This window comes from Cheilinus undulatus, linkage group 16 (assembly GCF_018320785.1).
Source record: "Cheilinus undulatus linkage group 16, ASM1832078v1, whole genome shotgun sequence".
In the NCBI taxonomy this organism is placed as follows: domain Eukaryota; kingdom Metazoa; phylum Chordata; class Actinopteri; order Labriformes; family Labridae; genus Cheilinus; species Cheilinus undulatus.
In genome coordinates, this window is record NC_054880.1 from 10,327,337 (window position 1) to 10,354,755 (window position 27,419).

Consider the following 27,419-nt stretch of genomic DNA (forward strand, 5'->3'; position numbering starts at 1 on the left):
AGGTCTGTGGTGGTTGACTCTGCAGGAAGTTGGCGACCTCTGTGCACTATGCGCCTCAGCATCCGCTGACCCCAGCCCGTCATTTTACGTGGTCAACCACTTTGTGGCTGAGTTGCTGTCGTTCCCGATCACTTCCATTTTGTTATAAAACCACTGGCAATTGACTGTGGAATATTTAGGAGTGAGGAAATTTCAGGACTGGACTTTTTGCACAGGTGGCATCCTATCACAGTACCACGCTGGAATTCACTGAGCTCCTGAGAGCGACCCATTCTTTCACAATTGTTTGTAGAAACAGTCTGCATGCCTAGGTGCTTGATTATATACGCCTGTGGACATGGAAATTATTGGAACACCTGATTTTTATTATTTGGATGGGTGAGTGAATACTTTTGGCAATATAGTGAATTTATAAGTGGGGCTAATTTAGTGTTTTATCACCTAAATACAGAAAAATTGCGTCTTTTTAAAATCAACTCAGGTTAAGCCTTTTATTCATCTATAAGGAGGGTCCCCTCCATGGATGCTGCCATCTTTGATTTTTGCATTTTGCATGTTTCTATGGTAACATAGAAGGAAACAAAAAACATACACATTTTTTTTTCAAATTCCACTGGTTGTGACAGTTTCCACAGAGAAATGAACACGTCTATCTAGAATGTGCTTTTAGATGTTGATATTCAATTATACACACTGCACCTTTAAGATTAGGGCTTTTTAATATGATGTTGACTGTATTTTCCATTCATGGGTCTTCTCTTTATAGCCATTTCTTCCTGTCTCTTCCATTTTCTCTGTGATCTAATTATCCCACCTTGATAACTGCTACCGCTACTGCTTAGTCTAATCCACTGCAGCAGTGAAAGGTCAGATAGTTATCTCATGCCAACTGGCTCCTGTCCATGTCATCGCCCCAGCAGGATGGCTCTCTATCTCGCCTGTTTCTCTCTTTATGTCTTTTTGAGTTCATTCATCGTTCCTCTTCCTTTTCTTTTCCTCTCTTCATTGCTTTTACTTCTTCTCTCCCTTCTCTACATCTCTGGCTCAGAGTCTTAGCTGCTCTTCAGCTCACCCTGCAGTGTCTTCAAGCCACTTTGTCAATAAAACCCGACCTGGTAGTAAATTCTGCTCTACAGCAGCACTATGGATTTTATTGTCAGGGATTTTTGGCGGTGCTCTCCCTCAGGTATTTGAAGAGCTAATTTGTGAGATACTGTTTAGTGGAGCAGGATGGTGCAGAGCTTCAACCTGATCAGAAGCGACATACTTCTGCCCTGCAGATTTGTCTTTTAGTTAAACACAACCCAAATCAGAAAATGGATCTCTCCCTTCAGCAAACTGACCTTTTAAAGTAAATATTCCTGTCAAATAAGATCACTGTATCTTGATGGTTAAAAAAATCTCTCTTTTTTTTTTTTTTTTAAGAAAACTTTCTTTTGATATCTGTCCTCAGAATCATAATATAAAAAGCTTTTCTCTGTTTGTTGTATCTTATGTGTGGCTTTCTGTCTCCCTTTCTTTCCAGACAGACTATTCAGAATGAAAGTAATCAGCTCTGCAGTGCTCAGCGCTCTGTTCTGCACCGGTAAGCACTAATATAATCAGTCACTTGGGATTGGGTTTGGATAAATAAATGGCTGAAACCAGCTTCTTGCAAAACTCGATGTGTTTCAGCACCACAGAGAAGTGAAGCTAGAGTATTTGTAATTTTCTGATATATTTAATCTGCCCTTTCATGCTTTCATTTCTTGCAAAGAAAGCCTGATTGTGTTTACATCTGGTTTATTTATAACAGTCATTATGTGTGGCATTAACATTTCAAACACTCATGTACTTTCTGTTGAAGTGTTTTCCCAATAAGAACAGAGAAACTGGTTTGGAGATCAGAAGAACACTGAAATGAGATATAGAATAAAATAAACACATTTGTCTTTTCTTTCACAGTTGTGTCAGCATCTATGAAAGGTAAAACTGCATGCTAGCCTGGATGCAATGCATGATGGGGGATGGTTTTGAGAGATAAAATGTGCATGAGATGATATTGTGATAAGATTTAAATTGAGGCAAAGAGGTTAGATTTGAACAAAAAAAATCTAATGTAACTATATGAATGTTTTTACCAGTCAAAGAGGAAAACAGGACAGCCTTCTTTGGGGAGGACATCCACATAGACGTCCCACCTGGGAACGTTGGTGAGGTGGTGTTCAAACCCAAGGTCAGTGGCCTCCCAGAGGTGACTCTGATGCGAGAAGGAAAGGTGGAGAGTCCACGGTGTCACATCAACTCTCTGGGCCACCTGGTGCTGGATGATGTGCAGGAGGAAGATGAAGGAGTGTATGTCATCAGGAACACCAACAACACCAACACAGCCAAGCATCTCAACCTCAACGTCAGAGGTAAGAGATCCCTCCCTCTCACCTAGACAGAGATGAGGAAACAGGAAGTCAATACTTTCAGATAAACGAAGCATTCTCAATTATTTTTAGTCAATCAATCAACTTTATTTATGTAGCACATTATAAAAACATTAAAGTTTACCAAAGTGCTGCACAGGAACTGAAACACAGAAATAAAAACTCAACACAGCTGAAATAATGAATAAAAGTCACATAATAAAAACATAAAAACAAACAAGCCATAAAAAACACAAGGATTAAGATAGAAAGACAGAGATCACGCAAATCTTATGATTAGTTGTGTGTTGTGTGTTTGAAGCATGCAGTGCATTTCACTGACCAGTGAGATACGCCCATCACCCAACTCTATATGTATGGCTCTGAAAGTACAGTCACTGACTCAGTCAGGCAGGCAGATACAGACACGTGTAGGACTGACCCTGGCAAACAGCAAAAAGGAAAAACATGATAAAAGCCCGATAAAGACAATATAAGATGTCCGTAGAATTTAAAAAATATATATGTGATGTTAAAATATGGTTCTAGTGAGAGGGGGCAGGTTACGAAATCTGTTTTTTTTTTTGTTGTAATATAATGTTCTCTATGTAAATTACATCATATGAGGCAAATATTGTCGTTTTTTTCTTTTTTACTTTTTTTTTTAAGTTTAGCTGCAATCAGATCAGTTTGCATCAGGCAGAGCATGTCTTTTATTTTTGACTATTTTTCATGATTCTGAGACTGATATCTTAACTGAGAATATACTTTATATTTGTAGTTTCTCAAATAAATGCAGTATGCTTCTATACATTAAGCTGAGCATAATGGCCTTAAAGTTGCGAGAGGGACCTGGATGCAGCCCAGGACATCCACTTCATACCAGAAGTAAACAGCTCTTTTTTCCAGTGGCTCCAGTGACTTTTTTGGTCATTAACAAAAAAATGGAATAACAAGAGTTTCTCCCATTTTTAGGGTCTGGTTTCAAACAGGAAATTGATCTGCCAGAAAATACACTGACCAGTTCCCCAACTGGATTTTCACTTTTTGATTCTTCTTATGTTGCCAAACTGCTTCCAGGCAAATGCTCAAGAGTGTGTGATAGATTCAGAAAATGATTGTGCTGTTTATATTGTTTTGTTTATCAGACTGTGCTCTGGAGCAAGTGGTGAAGTACGGAGAAACTTACTACATCCATCTCAACCAGGTCGATGGCCCCATCAAGGTGGAGTTCAGGTAATGTGAGGGAAAGTGGGAAAATAAAGATGTACAATTTAGCTGTTTGACCCTAATTTTAAAGTTCATCTTGGAAAAGGAGTACCTGTTTAGGAGTTAATTTCAAACTTCACAGCAGGTGTTTTTTATCAGTAAGGCTGGCCACATGTGACAATTTTTAAAACATAGGAGACTGCTGACAAAAGGACAGCTTTAAATGGTCATTCATCTTTAGATCCTCTGAGAGCACACACTAGAACAGGGGTTCTCTACCTTTTCAGCCCAGGACCCCAAAAATAAAGGTGCGAGCTACCGGGGACCCCCACTGTACCTGAAGGTGGTTGAACACAGCCTTGAATATTCTAGAATAGTCATGTGGAGACAAGGCTGTTCATGAGGAGGGATAAAGGGGAGAGCTTTAATGTGAAAGATAGCCATTCTTACCAAAAAGCAAGTAAATTTTAATTTTTCTTCTTAAAAATGGGTTCAGGCGCGCTGGTGGTCGAATGGTTGGGGCGTGCGCCGTGCGCGTGGGCAACCCGGGTTCTGGTCCGGCCCGTGGCACTATTTCCTGCAGGTCTCTCCCCGCTCTCTTCCCTGTTTCTGACTCTATCCACTGTCCTATCAAATAAAGGCAAAAAAAGGCCAAAAATAAATCTTAAAAAAGACAAAAAAAAGGGTTCAAATCCCTTTTGTTAAAAACAAAAATAAAATGGGTTAAAAATGGCTAGAATAGGTTAATAATGGCAAAAAATGGAGGAAAAGGTGAGGAAGTTGTATATAAAATAGCAGAAATTGGTTTGAAGTGGCAAAAAATTGATAAAATTGGCAAAAAAAAAAAATGCAAAAAGTGGCAAAAATAGGTTAAAGTAGCAAAAACGGAAATTGGAGGAAATTGGATATAAAATAGCAGAAATTGGTTTGAAGTGGCAAAAAATTGATACAATTGGCAAAAAAATCCCACGCAAAAAGTGGGAAAAATTGGTTAAAGTGGCAAAAATGACCCTAAACAGTGGTAAGGGGAATTAGAAATGGCTGAAATGGCTGAAATGACTGAAATAGGCAAAAATGTATGTAAAATTTGGTGAAATGGGATGAAAAATTGATATACACTCACAAAAAAGGTTAACTAAGACAGAAAAATGGGCAGAAATTGGCAGAAATGCATTAAACTGGCAAAAATAAGCATATCACATATGTGAAATGTGGTAAAAAGTGGTTAATAGAGGCAATAATGGGTCAACAGATGCAACAATAGGCATAAAGTGGCAAGACTTAGTTTAGAAGTGGCAAAAACAGGCAGAAAAAGTGTTGAAAGGGTTTGAAATGGGAAAAAAATGTTTTTTTAAGCAAAAATTTGTAAAATTGGCAAAATTGGTTGGAAAAAAAAGTTAAAAGCAGGTTAAAACCGAGCAAAATTGTTGTAAAGTGGCAACAGTTTAATTAAAAAAATATTCTTAGTTTATTTAGGACATCTTGAACCGACCCCAAGGTTGAGAACCCCTGCACTAGACGACTCTGTGAGATCAGCAGATTATACCACAAACCTACTGATCTGCCAGTGACCTCATCGTGAAGATTCCCCACACACGGGATCTCACAGAATCTCACATGATAATCGTTGACATTAGAATCAAAATAAACATGGATGACTATCAGTGTCCTCAGCTGGCTGTCCCTTCACCACAAGCTGTTCAGCATGTGTTAGAGTTGCAGACAAAATGATAAAACAAGGAAAATGTATGTATGAAATCCTTCCTGGATTTATGGTACAGTTGTGTTTATGTTAGAGAGTGGTGCTGTGTTCAAACACGTTTTATATTTACGATTTGAGATCTGGGATGCTATGTTGTGATTTGGAGCAGTAAAATAATTGTGTTTACACCACACACTGGAAGATTATTCAGACAAATAGTCCTTGTCGGCGAGCCTCCTCAAAGGATATGCCGAAATCTGGCCTCATATCGTGTTTAAAATCCTTTAGCGTGTGGCCAGTCTAAATTGAGGAAATTGACAAGCTGTTATATCACTGTTAAGCCAATCAAGATTTTCTCTAATTGCACTTCAGTTAGATTATGTGGCATCTATTATTTTATGTTATCTTTGTATGTTGTGTTCATGCTCAGGCCGAGTTTGATTCAGCCCAATCAGACTGAGATACAGCATGCAACAGAGCCTCCATCTGTGGTGCTGTACAACCAGACGGCGGTGACGGCTGAGGAATATGTGGGACGCCTCAGCGTGTCAGAAAAACGGGTGACACTGCACTCGGTCAGGATGACGGATGAAGGGAGCTTTACGGTGCTGGACCGAGAGGGCAAAGTCAGGAGGAGGAACTGTCTGAATGTCAGAGGTGAGGAGAGATCTGTGGAAAAGCTTCTTGCATCCTCTCAGCTTTAATTGGTCGCTCCATCAATCTCATGCTGGTGTTGTGGGCATCTGAGCGTAGCCAATTTAAATGCAGTGCTGATGTCTGTGCAGTACTTAGAGCTGGGAGATGTAGTGAGCTAAGGGTTTGATATGGACCCAGATAGTTTTCTCTAAGATTTGATATAGTGTTAGCCTTTTGGTGTTTCATTTAATGTGAGTCTTAATCTTTGTGGAGAGTCACTGTCTGCATAGTCTTGTTCCAGACTGTGTTGAAATATCCTAATGCCTTTATCTGAGAAAAGGTCATAAGCTTTTTCTAATAAATGTATTTAAAATTAGGTTAACCTGCCTGCAGGGATATAACGCTACTCTGGCAGTGAAGAATAGGATGTAGATAAAAATATATCAAGACCACATTAACGTTAATGAAGGTTAGGGAACAAAATATCAGAACTAAAGACTGGGACATAACAGCTGATGTATGCTAAAAGAACACTCAGAACAATACCAGGTGTCTAAAGGTAGTAATGGCTTTCTGATGCTCTTCATAGCGCTGGTTTGAGTTAAATGTTAAAATTTACATACTCACAATGGAGGGTCTGACATGCTGATACTGGCGATGTCACTGGTAATATTTGCAATTTTAAAGCATTAAATGGTTTTATAATTAACATTAAAACTTCACACAATTTACAACTAAGGCCTATGAGAATATTTGAGTGATCCACACACCTCCAAAGGAAAAACTGGCAGAAGTTTTAAGCTGTGATGTTGCTGGATGATATGCACAACATCTTCCTTAAAGTATCAACAAATATTTGTCCATTTGGGTACATAAATACCTTTACTAAATTGTGTTGCTATCCAGTTTTAACTAATGTCTTAATCAATGCATGCTCAAGGTATGAGAGCAGAATTATGTGCCAATAATTTGAGTACTTACTGAGATTTTTCAGTTGCATTTTAGTGGTAGATTTATAGACTTTACAGCCATGCAGCTACTATGTCCCACATTACATCATCTAACAGTCTGCTGTACTAAAATGACCTTTTAAACTGTGCATTCTTTCAGCGCTGCAGGAGCATATCACTTCTCCCAGCATCTAATGTTTCCTAGTTCAATATCCTCCGACATGATGCATTAAGCAGATGTTCCGATAGTTTTATGTTCTCTGTAGTGTTTTACAATCTGTGTAAATCACACACCTGCAGTTTATAGTCTACTGATGTTATAATCCTTGAAACCTAAGCCCTTTAATTTGCAGGTGAGGAAGTTTTCTAGACTTTGGACACTGATATCTCCACAGCGGCTCGACAGCTTTTAGTCTGCAGTTCTCCTTCTCTTTTTGCAACTTGATTTGCAAAGTTAGCCCTTACCAATCTCCTGCTACAGTAGTGAATGTAGGAGCCTGGAAAAATAGAGATCACTCCCTGTGAATCACCATGTAGAAAAAAATCTTTCAACCCTGTCTGAAAAATTAAGACTCAAATAAAATGTGTTCAGAAAGCAAGGTATGCTTTGTAGATTTGTTTCACCCCAAAAGAGACAAAAATCAATTAAATGATTTTCATGATGTGCTGAAGATTTAACGCTAGTGACTGGGAACATAAACTCTGGAAGAAAATATGCACTTAGGTTCTAAGTCATCTGAAAAGTGGTTCATTTTCTATTCAGGTTTAATACACTTAAGACTTCGTTTTGCAACCAGAGGAGTCTCCCCAGCTGGTAGTTTGGAACGGTGCAGGTTTCTAACACTTTGGCATTTGAAATTTCCTTGCAAGCTTTTCATAAATGCAGCACAAGTTTAACCTTGATGCTTTTGATTTCCCACAGAGCACCAGGTCTTCATGCACCTCACATATGGTGCAAACCTGAAGATGAAACTCTACGTTCATCACTCAAATCTAAACATCGTCTACACGCCCAAATCTGACAACCGTCCCCGGACCATCCTTGATCGGGGGGCTTTGGTGACCCCCATGGATCCTATGCTGGAGGGAAGAGTGACTGTGGAGGGATCAGAGCTCTTCATGAAGAAGCTCCATGTGACCGACATTGGCGTGTTTCAAGTGACGGACCTGGCCGGGTTTCTTGTGGCTAAAGTTTACATTGAAGTGGATGGTAAGAGAAAAAGATGCCTTTAAACTATAAACAACTATGCAGAGTGAAGGGTTTTAAGGAGGTTACAGGGTTTCTTATGATAAATACTATGAAGCTGTGGAATTTACTAGAGCTTTACAGCTTTTATTGATTTATTTGTATTATTAGTTCTTAGGACCGATAACCACACTGGGAAAAAATCTGTCTTTCACTTTAAATGCAGAATACATGAAGGTTAAGTTCTTACAAGAAAGTGGAATGAAAGATGAAGGAGCTTCAGTCTGTGGCAACATTTGTGCAGCCACAGCAGACTCATTATCTTCTCTGTGCGTGTTTCTTTCTCAGCCTATAAACTGCCTCCGCTCACTGTAGCCGTCCTCTCCCTGCTGGGCCTGATCGCCCTCATGCTGCTGATCTGCCTGCTGTCCTGTCTCTATAAAATACACAAAAGGAATGAAAAGAACAAGAAGCTGTTGCTCATCGCTCAGCAGGCTGGAAAGGGAGACGGGGAGGCTTTCAGACAGGTAACACCCACCCAGTGCATTACCATTGTTCTGCATTTTGTCTGTGAAGAAGGAGAATTGTAGGATCACAGCGATATAAACCAGAGAGACTGTGATAGAAGGCTGGGCCTCCAGGCAAAATAAATCCTGCTTCACACTAGGTAAGAGTCAGGTCTATGTTTTTATAAAGGCAGGAGAGGGTTCTGTTCCTGCTGTGGGAGTCAGGATGGTCAGCTGGTCCTCTTCCTCCCCTGCAGTGCAGGACCTGGCATACAAAGTTACAGCCAAAACAAAGACAAAGATAGATTTAGCTGAGGACAACTCAGTTTTTATTTGGCTCCCTGGTTCTCTTTCTGCTTCTCTCACACCTCTATTCTATATGGCTCATTATACATTTCTATAAGTGATCTAAATACTTAGATAATCTTCCTGCAGAGGCTTTAGAAAACACAGTAAAAGAGCAGCAAGTAAATGTTTTAAATAGCAAGAAACTTCAAACTGCATCTGAAATAGGCTGTCACAAATTCTAACAAAAAAAATTGAGATTAAATTCATTCAAATTGGCACTTGTTCCTCAAAAATTTCTGGACCCCTGAAGAGATGGACATTTTCTAGTGCTCTTCATTGTAGTCTGACGAAGACCTTCAGACGCTAGACTGGAGCTGAAGAAGACTAAAGACTATAGACCTTTTGCATGTGCTGTCACACCAGCGTAAATTTTGCAGCTATTTTAGATTTAGTCAGTCTTTAGCAGTGCTGTAGTGTATGGCGTATACCCACTGATTTTTTGTCATCATAGATTATACCAACTTTAGAATAGAGTATAGACACTTCTGCACACACCCCTACAGCACTGGTTGTCAGATTAAAATGGCTCAAAGTTTTAGTAACATTTTAGTCATTTTCACTCTCGAAAGTTTTGGCTAGTTTTCAGAGGGGTCTAGCTGCAGAGCAGACATTTCTGACTGACACTCTCACAGACCGATCATCTAAAACACCGTATACCTAAGACAGGAAAGCTGTTATTTGCCAGGAAAACATATTTACAGTTTAAGACTTCTTTAAATTTAACTTTGTTCATAAACAAATTCTGGCAGTACAGAAAAAATCATAAATAAAACAGAAAAAGGTCAGAGGTCTAAACCGGGATTAAATTATAAATAGATCCATTTTAGACGTAGCTATACAAACTGTAGCTCACATTAACTTTGTTAGCTTTAGCACTGTGAGCTTTCGTAACATGAGGTCTAGCAAACATAGCTAAACATAGCTTAATGTAGCTAAAGCCAGCATAGCTATGCAGATAACTAGATAACAGACTAAAATGCATTGTAGCCTATTTTCAACCACTGTGTAGTGTAGTTAATGGTGTCATAATAATAGCATGTCTGCCAGAGGTCTCTAGTTCACAGTTATCAGTTTGTTTAAGAAGATAGCCTATAAATGTGAAGGGGATTGGTAAAATTTCACAATAAAGTCAGACGACAGCAGATGGATTCTTTGATGCATAAAAGCTGATACAATCTGCTTTAGACTGTTTTACAGAGTTCAACATTTTCAAATGAATTTAGACAAAATTACTTGGATTACAAATGGAAAATAAACACTTAAGACTTTCCTGCTTACAGAATCAGTAATTATAAGCAAACGTCTTTTTTTACACAGACGACTTGGTGATTGTTGGAGGAATTGTCTTGAAATATGTCCGTAAATATTAATAGGTGTGGAAGCTTAGCGCTTCAGTGAGCCATTTTATGCACATTTTGAATTTCTGTAGCATTTTTGTGTTTTAAATATTTTTGATTGAGTCTAAACGTGATACAATCTTATTATCAGCAAAAGATCTGCCTTTAAAGACCACAACAAGAATTTAGCACCAGCCAGCTCCTAAACTGTAGTCTGTTTTTTGGATTATACTAGCTAAAAAAAAAACACATTTTTTTCTTTGGTTGTAAAGAATGTAAATCCCCATTTGACTGAGTTTAGTAACCAACATAGAGAACATTTTTTATGCTGCACATTTTCTCCTTATTTAACAGGATATAGAGCTATTGATCATTTTTAAATGAGTGAATTGGATGATTGATTACAAGAAAATAACTCTGATAGGCACCTTTATTAAATCTTTCACTCTTAAAATGTAAATTTTGAATAAATCTGTTCAACTAAGACTTACTGGTGCAGACTCCAGAAGGTGCTGAGCCCATCTGAACAGAAATAAGATAAAATAAGTAACACTGATTGTTTTTTATTGACCATTTATAAGCTCTGCTCTCCTTGTCCCCAGCTGATCAATACTGGCTGATTAACTGACTGATTGGATGATTTAGAGGAAGGGAGAGTTAACCCTTTAGGGTATGTTCAGTGAAGAATATGTCACAATTAAATTTAAATTATGGAGCAATTAAAATCCCATTACAAACATCAGGCTGATTGCTTTTTGGATTATCAGTTATCGTTCATTCATCGTCTTTCAGGTATAAAAGTCCATGATGTCCAAAACAATGAGAGAGGATTTTAAAAAATATATATTTTGTAGAAAGTCTCTTAATGTTTCAGATGTTCAGAAATAATGTTTTAATCTGCAATAACCCAGAGACCACTGCTGAAAACATTTACTGTCCAGATTGCTGTCAGATGTGTCATATTAGCTGGTTTAATCGGTTTTATTTGACATCAGAGTAGTTTGAGATCATCATCATTTTTAAACATTAGAATATCAGAACCTGCACTCGTATCAAGTTGAAATTGGGCTATCTATCAAACAGCAGAGCTTCTACAGTAATATGACTGTTCATTGTGCTTTCACTTTACAATGGACTCATAAAACTGTTGAAATCTTTAGATTTAGACTCTTGACAACACTCAGATATTTGAAAGCTAAAGCAGACATATTTGTGCTGCTGCTACATGCAGTGATTTTTTTTTTTTTTACAGATAATTGCCAACATTCAGAAATTAATCACAAAAATACTAAGACAATAAGCTGAATTTGTTGAGTTTATGTTTGAAGATCATTTGTCAGTGTGAGGGACATCAGGGACGATTCAAGCTTCAAAATAACAGTAATATTAATAAAAAATACTTTCATTTAATGTCTCTGTTCTTTCAGGGTTGTGTTGGATGAATGTATGTTTGTATTGAATTTTTTGTATTTAAGCTTCTCATGAGGAAGAATGTAAAATGATCAATGTTTGTCCTGTTCATTGTGTGTTTATGACGAAGTTCACTTTGAGTGTTAAGTGTGAAGTAAATTAAAAAAGTGGCTAATGCTGTATGGGTGATTGGAGGCTCAGCTAACGCTGTCGCCTGTGCGTTATATTTCTCCCTCTGATTTTAAGGAGCCTCAAACGGAGCCTCTGCTTGGTGAGAGAATTGTGTTCTGGCCTCTATTCCTTCTTTATATTGATGTCTAGAGAAATGTGTACTGCCTTTTGGTGAATAAGTTCTTTGATTATTGCAGTTTGTGGATTATTGGTGACAGTTTCATATTATGCAATTTTTGCTTTTGTAAAGTTAGATAAAAACGACCTCAAAAACAGAGGAAACTGTCACCAGTGTTAATTTACAAGCTGATCTCTATCAAAGACCTAATTTGACAAAAAGCCAGTGAAGTAGGTTGAATTTATCTGGCACCATCACTTGGTACAAGCTGTGTCTGCCATCCTTACAGACGTTTTATTCTTCAGCTGTCTTCAGGGTTTTCTGATATGGAGGAGTCAGCCTGTTGGAAGAAGTAGCCAGTGGGGAAAGTGGGAAAGCATGCCCCCCGAGCATCAAACACTTAATGGAAATTTGGTGAATATTTAAGAGATGTTGAGTAATTAATGACAAACAAAAAAAAAAAATCCAGCTACTTCATGCATGAAGCTTGTATTATGGTAAAATTTGATCTCTTATTTTTCTCCTGGTTATTTTAAAAACGAGTGTTTTAATGTGAAACACTATCTCACTGGGCAATTATGTTTCTGCTTTTAACATTTAAATTTAATGAAAACTTTCAGAGTTCAAGGCCTAAAGGCTCGGTTAATGACACAGACACAAACTTGTGACTCCAAAACCTCTGGCGCATTTTTACCTAGCGGCGGCTTACTCATCGCCACAAACCAATGTTCTCCAAAAGCTAGTGTCTTCAAGAATCACATCTGTAACATTTTTAATGGAAGTTATAGAAGAGGAATCATTTTTTACAATAAAGAGAACCATGAAGAGTAGATGCTGTGTTAACTGTTGCTGCTAAAACAAAAAATGGAGAGGAGATGGTCCGTACGGCCTCTCAGTCAAGAGAGGCAGGAGGAGGGAGAGTACAACAGTGAAAGAGAGGAGGAATATATTTTCTGACCTGAGTAACTAGAAGTTCTTCAAAACCGGCCATCTTGATGTCTGGCAGATCCACGTCTGTAACAATTTCAGACATGCGCGCGGCCAGGTGAAAATTCACTGCATGGGACCCCCACAAAGGGGCGTGTCTGAAGACTTTATATCACGTTTGCTGCGTGAACACTTGCAACTAAAGCATAAAACAGGCTTGTGTCATGTACCTTACACAGCAGCAGATACAAAGGTTAGAATGAGTGATTTCACCATATTAAGGAGGTTGGTTTTATATTTTTGATGTAAAGAAACATTCTTGATCTAAATTTACTTCATTTATGTATGATGCGCTTCATTTATGAGTATGATGCGCTATTGAAATTAATCTAAAATGTGCAAGAAAATAAGCCACAACTTATTAGATCAAATATTTATAAAGTCACAAAATGTCAAAAGTCAGCAGCTGTACCTGAGTGACTAGTCAGCTGTTTGGCTGGTGCTTGTGAAAAGCCCTTGGTCTAAGCTGTTTAAATGTTCCATGTTGCTGTAGATTGTAAGAATATATATTAAGAGTTATGAGTATTAAGTCTTATGGCGCCAAATCCTTTCATGGGGTAGATCTAAAAATTTATAGTACACTTTGTAGAGGATGGCTGTAGTGTTGGTACTTTGGGGTAAATGGGCTAAACTTTAATACTTACTTAACAAAAGCATTCATCAACTGTCCTTTCCTAATAAGAGCCTTATGTATGGGATGGAGTCAGTTTTTAAGTTTTTGATAAAGACACAAAGTCAGAATGTCCTTACCTTGGTTTGAGTTAAGAGTGTGTCTGTCTTACAGGATGGTAGTCAATGTTTTGTACCAGGTTGTGGTGCACACTGCAGAATAATGTACATTTTAACAAGTAATTTAATCGAATATTTACTCTTAAAATCTTTTTCTTACAGCAAGTGTAAATCTCAGCTGAGGATGGAGCTGTTTCTGCTCTGTGAAGATGAGAGTAGAGACCAGCTCTGTTCACTTGCTTTCAGAAAACAAGATTTTAAACTTAAGTATAGCGACTAAAAGACTTGTTTAGATGTTTTACAACCCTTTAATATAAGTGTATGTAGCTGCAGCTGGGCAGTCATATCAGAGAAAGTCACTCTTCATAGGTGACTTTGTCTTTCCTCTGCTTTCTCCGTCCTTTCTTGGTTCTTTCCTCTCTGCTGATAAGCGGCTCAGATCGAGCTCTGCAGTTACTCATAAACACCCGAGTTATGGTAACTGCCGGTGTGCAGCTTCTCTGCTGTATTTAGCTTCACTTTGTGGTGACTCAGCTAGCTTAGCGCGCACACATGCACAGATTTCTGACTTTGTTGCTGTTTGGTTTTGTGTGGGGGGAAGTAAAGGTAAATATCTGATGTGTATGTGTGGGTTTTCTGTGCTGATCCTACCTGCAGTGTTGTGTTAAGGGCAACAGCGATCAAACAAAAGAGCTTTTGGTCAAACAGTGATTTTAATTTTTGCCTTTTTCCAGAGAGCTGTCTTTGTGTCATCGACTACTCGCCCAGAAAGTCTGTGGGTGTGCTCTCTAGTCTGTCTTTTGTTTTCGTCTATTATATGTGGCTCTTCATTTTAATGTTTTTAATTGATGCATAAAAATTAAACCAGCTGTCATGTGTCTGTTGCTTACTCCATGTGTTTTTGTGTACACATGTTGTCTGAGTGTTGGTGTCTGTGTGTTTGTTTACAAGCTGACAGTGCTGTGAAACAACACTTGCCTCTCTCCTGATTTCATATATTTTTGCAGATTTGTCACACCTTGTTAAATCATGAATTCACTGTGGTTATTAACCACATTTTTTGGAAAGCTGCGTTCAATTTTGAATGCCACACCCAGGCCTGATTACTGCCAGACCTGTTGAATCAAGAAAAACACTTAAAGAGATACTTTAACATTTTGGCAAATTTGCCCATTGCTATAATTCCTGTGGTTTCAGTAATAGGTTTGTTACCTTTAGTTGTCGGTGCAAGCTATTTTTAGATTGGCGGGGCTGAGATGCCAGCTGCTCTGCAAACGCTATGGAGATGATATTCTGCCTTTCCCTCATCAAACTTATCAAATACCCAATCCAACAACTCCAAAACGCTCTCATGGACAAGTTGTGACCTGCACATTCACCACGCTATGAAATAATCATGGAACATTATGAGACAGAGTTGTTTTAGAGCCGATGACACTACAGGTGAAACCAAGTAACTACGGCACTGCCCGAGGTGCGCACTGTGTCACTCCGCCCAGTGATTTACTCAAGAAAGTAGTTCCAAGTATTTGCTTCATGTGTTGTAATGTTACATAATTATACGTTAGAATTTCATAGCGTGGTGAATGTGCAGGTCACAACTTGTCCACGAGAGCATTTTGAAGTTGATGGATTGTGTATTTGATGAGTTTGATGAGGGAAAGGCGGAAATACCATATGTCTCTGTAGTGTTGGCAGAGCAGCTGGCATCTCAGCCCGCCGATCTAAAAACAGCTTGCACTGACAACTAAAGGTAACAAACCTATTACTAAGACTATAGGGATTATGGCAATGGGCGAATTTGCCAAAATGTTGAAGTATCCCTTTAAATAGAGCCTGTCTGACAAAGTGTTGTAGGCTACAAGACCTCAAATAGCAACACATCATTGACTTAAAGTAATTCAAGAACGGATAAGAAACAAACAAATTTTTCAATCTGGAAAGACTTGCAGAGCCATTTCTAAGGCTTTGAGACTCCAGGGAACCACAGTGAGAGCCATTTTCCACAAATGGAGAAAACTTGGAACAGTGGTGAACCTGACCAAGAGTGGCCAGCCAACCAAAATTACTCCAAAAGCACATCGACGACTCATCCAGGAGGTTACAAAGAACCAAGATCTTCTAAAGACCTCCAAGTCGCATTTAACTCTGTTGAGGTCAGTGTTCATGAGTCAACAAGAAGAAGAAGACTGGAGAAAAAATGGCATTCATGGGAGGTTCCAAGTCCCAAACCACTGCTGACCAAGAACACAAAGAACACAAAGGCTCATGCCACTTTTGGTAAAATATTCTGTGGACTGACGAGAGTTTTTTGGAAGGTTTGCATCCTGTTACATCTGGTGTAAAACTAACATCATTTCATAAAAAGAACATCATACCAGCAGTTCTCCTCCATGGCCGTCTGCAGTTGCAGACGATGCAATATGTCTTGAACCTATTTCAGTTTCATTTTTCCTGGAATAGTTTGCAAAAAATGTTTTACTTTCAATACAACCATTCATATCAAATTAAATGTTAATCAACTGTTTACTTCAGAATTGTTTAGACTTAATTTTATTTACAGGAACTGTGTTCATTATAATATAGGATGCTTGTTTGTTGAGAATTATACCAGATAAGGAGCTCAAATAATCATCACATATGATTAACTTTCAACAATATAAAACAGTTCTGCAAAGAATAGTGGGCTTAAATTCCTCCACAGAGATGTGAAAAATTCACTGCCAGTTATCACAAATGCTTGCAGTTGTTCCTGCCAAGGCTGGCACACCCAGTTATTATATATAGGCAGTGGGTTTGGATGGGCTTATCCTCTAATAAATGAAACCCTCATTTAAAAACCATGCATTTTCTCAGGCTATCTTTGTCTAGTATTAACATTTGTGTGAGGATCCAAAACATTAAAATGACAAATATGCAAGAAATAAGACATCAGAAAAGGAGCAAATACTTTTCCCAGCACTGTACGTAACACGCTGATGTGCCTTTAAATGTTCTTGTGTGTGTTTAGGGACTTGTGTTGTTGTATTGACAGCAGAGGTTGAGATGACAGCAGATGCCCTTGATGTCAGTCACCCTGTCATGTCATAGATTTCCTTATAGATCCATGAACACAGACTCTGGAGACTGGCATGAAAATCAAATCAACCTCACTCTTCCGCTCAGTCCTCTCCATCCTCACGTCTCTAACTTAACGATTTATTCATCATATTTCTTTGTACACCTTTGTATCTCCTTTCTCTGTTTACTTACATCCTCAGTCAGGTCTTTTTTCTTTCTCCTCTCTTTTATTCTCTTAAGTTCTCTCATCTTACTGCACTCTGAGGCAATTTCACCAAAGGAGTTTAAGCTTTTGTGCCCTGTAAACCTGTGCAAATAAGAATCGTTCTATTACTCGCACGCTTAGACACAGACCAAGCAAACACAAAGGACTTAACTGTGCTGGAGAGAAAACTGTTCTTGCCATTCAGGTGCTATTTACATGCATTAAATCAGCCATTGTGCATACATTCAGGTAAATATGGACCCCCTTTTAACACAAATGAGCTTCATTGCAAAGAAACATCCATTTCCTGAACATTGCAGCTAACAGCCACACACAGTTTCAGTGAGTATACTCCACTTGCTGCAGCTCTGTATGAGATAGCAGTTTCCTTCCTTTCTTTAAAGTTGTTAGTTTTTTCTAGGCCAAATGTTCAATTTATTTATTATGTTAGTTTCACCCACACAGACCTTATAGCAGACTGATTTTATACTGTTTGGCCGTCTCATTGGAATCTTTATATCGACCAAACGACCCTGATGGAGTATGAAGATTTGTGTTACATAAACCAGAAGGCTTACTGTGATCAGACTCCAAGAAATACAAAGTGGAGGGTTATAAACCGGGACGATTATGTTTAAGTATGTGACACAGCTAGAGTACACACTGGGGGTAATCAGGTGAGACCAATCAGACATAAGTGACAACAATAAGGGCGGGGCCAGACGTCCCATAATCTGTAAAAGAGACAAAGGAAGTAAAACTACAGTACAGATTTGGTTTTTGTAATATTTGTCCTTCGGTGTCCTCTCCTTCAATTATTAACGCCCTGATCCCATCTCCTGAATAACTTCCTCATTTTCTGCTTTCCTTCATTTTCTCAGAGCCATCTCCTTCACTGCTGTTACAAATCTGACTCAGTGAACCTCTTTTTCTGCATATTTGTCACGGCCTTCTCTTTTCGTCCTCTCCCTCTGTCACTCCTCATCTCAGTCTCCTTTAAACTTTCCCTCATGCTGTCTCCCTTTTGAAATTTTATGGAACGGATATTTGGAAAGATTGACTCTGTGTCCTCTCAACCTCGAGACAAATTAACAAAGCCTTCCTAAGTCACACAAGCTTCTTCCTCAGTAAGTTAAGTCAGTGTGTATTTAAGAGCTTTCTGTGCAGTTACAAGTGCAGTGTGAGTGTTTTCTGTCCCCTTCAGCACTGTCTATGTATTTTTGATGACTAGTGGGCTAAAACCAGCAGCTGGGGTGTAACATCGTGATCTCCGTATCTTGACATGCTTCCTGTGTGTGTCTGTTGATGCAGGTGGTCCATGAAGCGTACACCAGGTTCAATGAGGAGTCTGTGATGCAGTCTGTGAGTGACAAGACCCCCGAGACCACAGAGGTCACCATCAAGGTGAGTGGTGAAATGGAAGCAGGTTATTTCACATGAGGATAAGCATAAAATTCAGCATCGGTGTACTATTTTAACCCTTAGAAGTTCACAGGCTAGTTTTGCTGTTTTTTTTTAATTCTTTTCTTTTGACGATATAAAGTTACAGTTACAGGCATTAAAAACATAAAAAACAACACACATATCAACCAGCTCCTGAGTCACAGAGCAGAAAGTCATCAGTCAAAACATCTACAACCTGATGCATCTTCCTACAGCACCTTTAATCTACTTTAAAACAATTTAAACAAGGCCTACATTTTCCTGCAGAAGATTCCAGGCTGCAGGAGCAGCATTCGTGAATCCCCTTTTACCCATCTCAACATTGGTTTTGGACACAGATGGCAAATTAAAATTTGTGACTGAGTCACAGAGTGAAGACTGTAGCTTTTCACAAGAATAAAATCACACAAGAATAATGGAAACAGATAAAGTATATCCTTATGAATGAGGCAATGCCAGTGATTTAGCCTATGAGTAGTCAAGAAGTAAAAGCAAGTTGCTCAATATGGAACTTAAAAGTCAGAGGATACACCCCCCCCCCCCCTTAAAAAATATTTTATTTTAGGCTTTTAATATAAAAATTACTCTATGATATTTGCTTTTTACTACAATATAAACAATTACTCTGCTCTGTGAGAATAAAAATATGACACTTTCATCTCAGTGAGAATTAGAAATAAAGGCCTGATTCAAAATGTTGAGCCTCCTCATATAAAGGCCTGGGACCCCCAGCAGTTTTGTAAATAAAGGCCCTGTTCTTTATTTTAGGTTTTACGGCATAAAGAGTGTTATAAATGCTACTTTTGGTTTGTGTATAATTTCTGACTAAACAGCAGATAAACCAACACAAGCTTAACTTACAAACAGAAACACGATTGTTTCGTAAGGCCAGTGGGTCACAAAACTAATGTTTTAACATCAAAGTATTAGTGTCGCTTTTGATTAGATAGAAAGTCATTTTTAAGAATTACACCCTGGAGTAGATTCTCATGAAGGTTATCAGAATGATCTGCAGCTATGTTATATCTATAATTTAATTACTGATTACCCTCGTGAAGGTCTGATATCATAAACCACCCTTGTGTTTTAGATTGCGCTGCAAAAACTACCTGCTACATAAAGTCACCTTTACCCGAGTGTAATTTAACGGCACTCTGCCTTCTCATGACTCCAAGCAGTGGAACGGATTGAAATAGGATTTATGTGAAGGGCCCTCTGTAAGACTAAAATAAAACGGAGTGTAGACAGGAAGGTTGTTGAAGGTTCGCAGAGTTCATGGAGTTAAATTAGTTGATTGAAGATGATGCGACATGCAAGGGTTAGATTCAGATTTGGGATATCACACCTTAGTAGAAGAATACAGATGTGCTTCTTCTATATGTAACATCAATATGAATATTTATGAGGAGAGAAGCTGGCTTAAAAGAGCTGGTTTGACTCCCAGTAATTAAAACCTGAACTACTTTTCTGTTAACCCTATATTTAACATTTTCTTTAGTTCAGGCTCATAATATCAGTCATTGTCTGGCTTAATTGTAATGCAGATGGTCGCCACTAGTGGCCACTGCAGCTCCGGTTAATCACTTCTGTGACGCCACCATATTGCTCTTTTTGTAATGAGTGGCAATGATGAACACAGACATGTCAACAATAACATGCATGGAGGGCTGGCATTTCTCTAACTTCTAACATTAGCTACATCCTGAAAAACTACTTCATAAATCCACTACTGCTGTGATCCCATGTTAAATAAACAGGGCTTGATTTTGACTGTTTTCCAAGCATTTTCTTGATTCTAGACTAGTTGACTAAAAGCTGTTACAATCAGGGCTGAATGACTTTGAAAAAAAATTCAGTTGTGATTACTTTGACTTACACTGTGATTTGATATGATTTATGGTATTAAAGAGTGACATTTTTGCCACTATTCTCTGTTTAATTGAATAATATAAAATGATTCTTAAATGTATAAACATGATTGATAAGTATGAATTTTTGCAATTCCTGAACAAGCAAAGATTATTTATTCTTACATCAGTGAATAAAATGTGTCGTCAGGACATCTCTGCTGCAAAATGTTTAAATTAAATAGGTACTTAAATGGATCTTTAACACAAATTTCACCTTAAAGAGACATTGTTCTCACACCGGTTTAGCGCTGTGGATAGGGTTAGCCAAAATAACCCAGGAAGCTGGCACCGATTCAATGGCTACTTGAAGCCAAAGTGTGTGCTCAGGCTGGATGGCTTACTCCTGCAAAACAGAACAGTCTTTAAAGTTGAGTGTGTTACACCCATTCATAAAGGACCAATAAGTAATTTAAAGTAAACTTATCTGGGCATAAAACAACACGATGAGAACTATAAGAGCAGACATTCATTTGACAGTATTTTTATTACTCAGGTGACTTATTTGTCTTTTGTTGACATGAGAGAGGCGGAGCTTACTTGACCAATAACAGTCAGTCACAGAGGAGGCTCCAAATGTTTGACTTCTGTTCTGAGAAGTTGTCATGTTTCCTGTCTATTTCCATACAGTCATTATTGCAGCTTATACTTGAAACATATTTGACTGAATTTTTCTCTGTGCCTTTTGGATTTGAAGTTATTTAATCTATGTAATGGACTTTGAACTAGGCACCAGCTACTAGCTAAAGCATCAAATAATGGATTTATTGTAAGAAAATTAAACACTTGAGTCCAGTTTTGTCTAAATTTTATGTTTGTTGACCTTTTGAAAAACAAAAATCAGACTATGGTATTTTACATGTTTGACATGAGGCAGTCTTAGCTCTTAATCTAACAGTAAACACAGCTAATGCTGCATTTTTGTTGAAAGCTTCAATGTAGTGTAATTTGTGAAGGTTTACACACTTATCTTAATCATTCTGTATAAATAATAAAAGTTGTCTGCATATTTAAGAGGAAGCAGATGTAGCCTCAAATCTATGACCTACATTTTACAGCCTGTACTTTAATTTGAGTCAGATCTTTTTCTTTCAGCCCACTAACATCCATTCCTGCAGATTTTTGCACATGTAACAAGGACAGTAAGTAGTGTTGGCTGCTTGCTGGCTGAAGGTAAATCTATAAATATTGTCCCTGAAACATGTGCATAAATTATTCACGCCTCTTTTTCACTGACCTCAATTTTTTACCTCTTCCTTTTCCTTCCATTCCTCTTTCCTACATCACCATCCTCCTCCCCTCACTTTTATTTGTACTCTTCTTATTCAGTTGTTTCTCTTTTGTTACTCATCTTCCTTTCTTTTTCTTGTTTAGAATTCCTCCTGCTTTATTTATGTTTTATAGATTGTCATCTTTTCCTTTTTCCACCTTGTTTTCCTTCCTCTTTTCCATTTCTTTAGTGACATTACATTAACTCGCTCTCCTTCTGTTGTGTTTTTTTGAAGGGCCTCGAGGTGTCTAAACCAGGACGCTACCAGGCTCTCACCTCTGACAACTGCATGGAGATGAGCGACTCCGGGGTGGAGTTCACTCACCCCAGCCTCCCACTTGACAGCGACACCGATGCTGCGATTACCTACGCCTCCCACAAGCCTCTCCTGAACGCCGTTTCCCCGACAGCAGTGACATCAGGAGGCGTTCTCTCTGAAGCCACCCTGACCCCCCATGGTGATCTCAGCGCCAGCCGGACCCCTGACTCCATCTTGAGCGCCAGCCCTGCCTCAAATCCTCGCTCACTGGCTGCTGCCACTCCTGACGGCAGCCTGGGTGGGGCTGCGTCTCCAGGAGCGGCCTCTAGGGGCACCGCTGGGTCAGATTCAGCCAAGACAGAGGGAGGGGCTGAGGGTGGAGATGCAGGGCAGAAGGGGGAATCTCCAAGCACTTGAGAGGACACAGCGGTGTCCTTTTATATCCCTGTGGTTCCCTGACAGTATTGACATCTACACCCATCTGGCTCGGTTTCCAGGAACTCAGTCGTATTCAAAACACCACCAAGTCCTCGATCACTGCATCTAAAACACATCACAGACAAAATACTCACGTGGATTTCAGTTAAGCTCAGAAACAGACCTGCACAAAATACACAATGCTAAGATATCACACTAAATGAGATGCAAAGAGAAACCCAGCGCTCTGTCAAAAGAAGAACAAAACAATTCTGTGCATATGGAAACATGCATGCATTTAAATAAAACATTAAAGTAGATATCATAGTTCAGATCTACTGGAAAATGCTGATGTTAGAGTAGATCATCTGCATGCTGGCTTCTAAGGGCCAAACAAGCACAGGCTCACAAATAAATCCTAAAAGACTGGGTTAAAACACTCTCAGCACTTTTAGGAAAACACTAAAGGGGATCAAATGATTTTATTTCCTGCTGAAAGGTTGCCAGATATGATTTCACAAGTTTGACGGCAGAGTGAGAAAGCTGAAGGATTCAGGCAAAAGCTACCAACAACGACAGCATATAAGATCTCCTGTTTTGAAGTGGATCTCGATGTGTTGCTTCTGACAGCACTTTTGTCTGCTCTCGCTGCATCAGACAAACACTGCGATGACTGCACTTCATCCCACCCACTCACAGACTCTATTATTAACAGAACAAGTGTGTCAGAGCGTCTCCTCATCTCCCAGAGAGATGCTTGTCTCAGCACTTGTTCACCATCATCTGTAGGAAAAATCCTCAACATATGCTTCCTAAAAACACCCCACAAGCTGAAACAAGCACTACAGATTGAATGCCATCACTCCTGTGCCATTAAAGGTGGTTGTTTTCCTTTCTCTCATATCTTTTCTGTCATGTAAAGAAGGCTGACCAGAGCTTCGACTTCATCTCGCTCTCGCTGATGATGAATAAAAAGAAAAACAAGAAATACAACAAACTGCAGAGACTTTCCCATCTGTTTTAATTTCACCCCTCTTTGGAGTTGTCACAAGCCCTGTCAGAGCAACACAAATTCAGCTCCCCAACACTTCTGGGACTTCTGGATCAGCTCCGTAATTAGATTCCCAGCCTCTTCACGGAGGGACGAATTCACGGACGCCGTGGAGTGAGAAGCAGTGATAAAAGAGACAACAGAGATGGAACAGGGTTACTATTCGGGGAGAAGATAAATGACTCGCATGATTTAAAGCCTCCTATTTTCATCTCAGCCCCCCTTTGCATTTGACGGAGCTCCGATTGTCGGAGCCCAGTTGTTTGCCGAAATGAAGTGAGCGGAAACGCAGACTGATCAATCTCTGATAACGATGCAGCCTGCAGCCCCGACGGAAAGTGACTGAATAACAGTGATTATAACTGCTGTGTGTGGGTGGATGTATGTGTGTGGATTAGGGGTTCACACAAAACAGCCAACAATATTAGACAGGGCGCTGCATGGAGATGATTCCTTTCAACCCATGAATAATAGAAGAAATGAATCTCAGCGTATAAAAACCCTGAACTGATAGTTAAAGTTAAAGTACACTGACCCAGCTCATACTCTTTAAAAGCCCAACATACGTCAGTCATGCAGCTGTTGACAGTACTGGGCAAAATATTGCAAAGATATCTCAGTATAGGTTCATTTAACAAAATAAGAAAGGTCAAATGTTTACAGAAAGTTCATTTCAAATGTATCCTGATACTTTGCCGTACAGGTCATGCCTCTTATTAAGTCAAAGCCATTGACAAAGGGATCAAACGGTAAATATGTCGACTTTTAGAGCTTTAAAGTAGTGGTGGGCCGTCAGCTAGTATCAGTACTGTCACAGGTATTACTAATACCACAAAATGGATTTTGCCAAGATCGCCATCACGGTTTAAACAGGTGTATTTGGTTGTAGTGCACACAGAGTATAACCGCTATTTGAGGCAGACAACAAACAGGTCATTATGAGTCCTGGTCCATGTTCCTTAACATCGCAGAGCCAGGCGGACTGACAGGCTCACTCACCAAAGGCGCCGCCTCAATCTTGTGTCAGCGGTGTGAGTGTTTACATCCATCAATTTTTCTACACCACTTATCCTGTTCGGGGCAAAGACTGTAAAAAGAATTGGACAATGCTTGTGTGACGTCAGCTGTTTGATAACAATAGGCGGACTCAAACAGCTGTTGAAGCCAATCTGTGGCGGCCTACATATTGAAATCGCTGTCTCAACCGAACTTTGGATCATCAGCATAACCGCTACAAGAGCCCGCCCACTGAGCTTGACTTCCTGTCAGCTAAGCTATCACTAAAGCTAGCCTTCTGGTGGTAGCATCTGACTATCAAGCTATCTGTCAATCAAATGAGACGTGCCAATCAGTGTGCTGTGAGATTTTTCCGAAATATAATAGGAACGATTGTCGTACAAAAAAATCACCCTCAGTACAGAGTGAGGATATGAAGACATTAGCTAATGAGACACGTTTGTTTTTTTGAACCAGGCTGTATACCAGTTTAGTTCTAGTGTAAAAAACGACTTTCTAATATTTGTTTTGTACTGCTGTTGTCGTGAAAGTGGCGGGGTACATCCTGGACTGGTCGCCAGTCAATCACAGGCTGATATAAAGAGACAAACAAGCAGACACTCTCTCACTCACACCTACGGCCAATTTTAGAGCCACCAAATGATCTAACCAGCATGTCTTTGGTGGTGAGCAGACATCAGAGTACCTGGAATGAAACCCACACATGCACAGGGAGAACATGCAAACCCTGCACAGAGAGTTTGAAGTTTTCTATTAACAGCAACAACTGATTCAAGTCACTTTGCAGAGCACCCTTGTCAGTCTGTCCAGGGCTTTAGTCAAGCTAGAATGGATTGACTTTATAAGTCCTGAGCCCAGGTTTAAGGTGTTTTAACTTCTGGCTCACCTGTTTGAAGCCTGTGATTAAACTAGCTGTAGCTCTGATCGTGGTCAAAGAAGCAGCTGAAAATACTACAACTTAGCACAATCACTGCTTTTTGTAGTTCAGCGAAAGCTCATTGAATTCAGTGATAAACACAAGATCTTAACAATAAGTCCCACAAAAATATGAGTTTAGTGATGTATCACAGGCTTAGGGAGCAGGGAAGTTATAGTTATTTGGAGGCTCCAGGCAAAGACCACTATGAGGCCTTTATTTCGCCAAAAGCAATCAAAGCAGATGAAAGAAATATTTTAAAGCATCTCTGTTCACGAAAAAAAGCTTGAGAATTACCTTACAAAAATATAGGCTCACTGTATTTGGGCAATGTCTTTTCTTCAACCACAATTAATGCTTTTTTTAAATTTCACCTCGCTGTGGCAGTATGTTTTGTGATCTGCATTGATATATTTTGCTCAACATGAGGACATTTCAGGGCTTTTTGAGGGGCTTGGACCTTGCTGTTAGGCCCAGGAGTCCTTCAGGGACTGTTTTGGAGATTCAAAATCTACTTTTGGGACTTTGGGGATTTCTTGGGTCCTTATTTACATTCAAAATGAACATATTATTCATTCAAAGCAATTTAGGACACATACCTTATATTTGATGCACACCTATAATGAAGGCCCCCTTGGAGCTTGTGACCCCAAGCTATTGCCTTGTGGTGAAATCACATAAAGTAGTCAGAGAAAGTAAGGAGTCATATCCCCTGAAAATGCATTTGTATGTGTGATCCCTTTTAATGAGGTGATACTGCAGATATAATACCGTTACAGCATAGAGCAGGAAAAAAGTACAGTGATGTCAACTTCAGGTCATATCGCCCACCTCTACTTTAAAGCATGTGCTAGAGTCAAAACAGACAAGGGAGTGCAGGATGTTTACTGCAGAATTAAGGAAAAAGCTTTTGAATGCTGGCATTAAAACTAAAATCCTCAGTCCCACATGTTTTGAAACACTCTATGAGGAGATTTAGCTTGTTATGAAACGGACTTAAATTAAAACAGAAGCTTTTCTATGACTTAAAGATGCCTTCAACTTAATGAATAACAGTTCCTTGAGTTATTTCAGTGCTTGTCATCGCTGCATCTACAGCATACAGACCAAAACAGCCTTTGTTTACATTTTCCACAGCCAAAGTTTACAGTGACACGTGATTTTAGACGGTTAATAGAAAGCAAGAAGAGGGGTCCTGATAGCAGCTTAATGTTGTGGTTATCAGTGATAGCTGAATGGATTTTCCACTGGCTTATTCATTAAAACACCTAAAAATGCACACATTCTAGTAGAAAAAGATGAGGAAACATGGCAATGGACCTTCATACTGCTGATATAAATCAACAGACCTGCATGGAAACATCTGAATGGAAGCTTAAGTAGAGTCACAAAGGTGAAGTGACTGCTTCATTAGTTCCCTCTTCAGGTCAAAAGAAACCAATTCACACCAAAGACTACCAAGAAAATTCCCCCTCCTTAAGGTCAAATAATCTGTGACAGTAACTCTAGGGCAGCACATACACAGTTTATACATGGCAACATAAAAAACAAGCCTTACCCCAAGAAAAAACTTCACCAAAATAAAGCCATGGTTGTATAAAACGCCTCTTCCCTCTGTTAATCATGCCGTAGCTGAAATGATGTCAACACAGAGAGTCTCTGATTGTGGACTAATGGATATAGATGTTTGGTGTCAGGACTAGAAAAGCACAAAATCTAAAACATGATCCTTTTTCATCTAGATTAACGGTTCGTGTTGTATTCAAGGAGAGGTAAAAAATAAGTAGCAGCTATTGTAAATACAATAATAAAACATGGATCTGCAAAAAAAGTCAAGCTAACAGCTCCTAAAACATTCAGGAAAATGTGGTTTGTTTTACTGTGGAGGTAAAAAGTAACATGAGAGTCATGAGTGTGTAAACTGACTTGCTTACTCTACTAACAAGTCACTGAATAGTTGAGTTGTGTTGTTTTATAGGGCAGGGGTGCAGGGGTTTCTGCTCTTAATCAGATATTTATATCACACTGAGAGTCGACACATAAAAGGCTCCTTAAACTGACTTCAGTGTGGTGTAAATTTAGATTTGGATCAGAAGAAATGCAGGAGAAAGATAGTGTGGTGGATGACAAATATTTTCACTGATATATAAAGCAATATTAATGATAAAGGCACTGAGACATCTCTCACATCC

The 27,419-nt window shown here is 39.1% G+C and overlaps 1 protein-coding gene across 1 annotated transcript in view; it reads left to right on the forward strand.

Moving 5' to 3' along the window:
- LOC121523518 overlaps positions 1–22,378 on the forward strand; it is a 31,581-nt gene extending 9,203 nt beyond the window's left edge. The window contains exons 2-10 of the mRNA XM_041808437.1: positions 1,526–1,585; positions 1,945–1,965; positions 2,124–2,396; positions 3,542–3,629; positions 5,735–5,961; positions 7,813–8,100; positions 8,425–8,603; positions 18,259–18,351; positions 21,803–22,378. Coding sequence (XP_041664371.1) covers positions 1,540–1,585; positions 1,945–1,965; positions 2,124–2,396; positions 3,542–3,629; positions 5,735–5,961; positions 7,813–8,100; positions 8,425–8,603; positions 18,259–18,351; positions 21,803–22,243 — 1,656 coding nt within the window. The 5' untranslated portion in view covers positions 1,526–1,539 and the 3' untranslated portion in view covers positions 22,244–22,378. The remainder of the gene's footprint in view (positions 1–1,525; positions 1,586–1,944; positions 1,966–2,123; positions 2,397–3,541; positions 3,630–5,734; positions 5,962–7,812; positions 8,101–8,424; positions 8,604–18,258; positions 18,352–21,802) is intronic.
- The last annotated feature ends 5,041 nt before the right edge of the window (positions 22,379–27,419 follow it).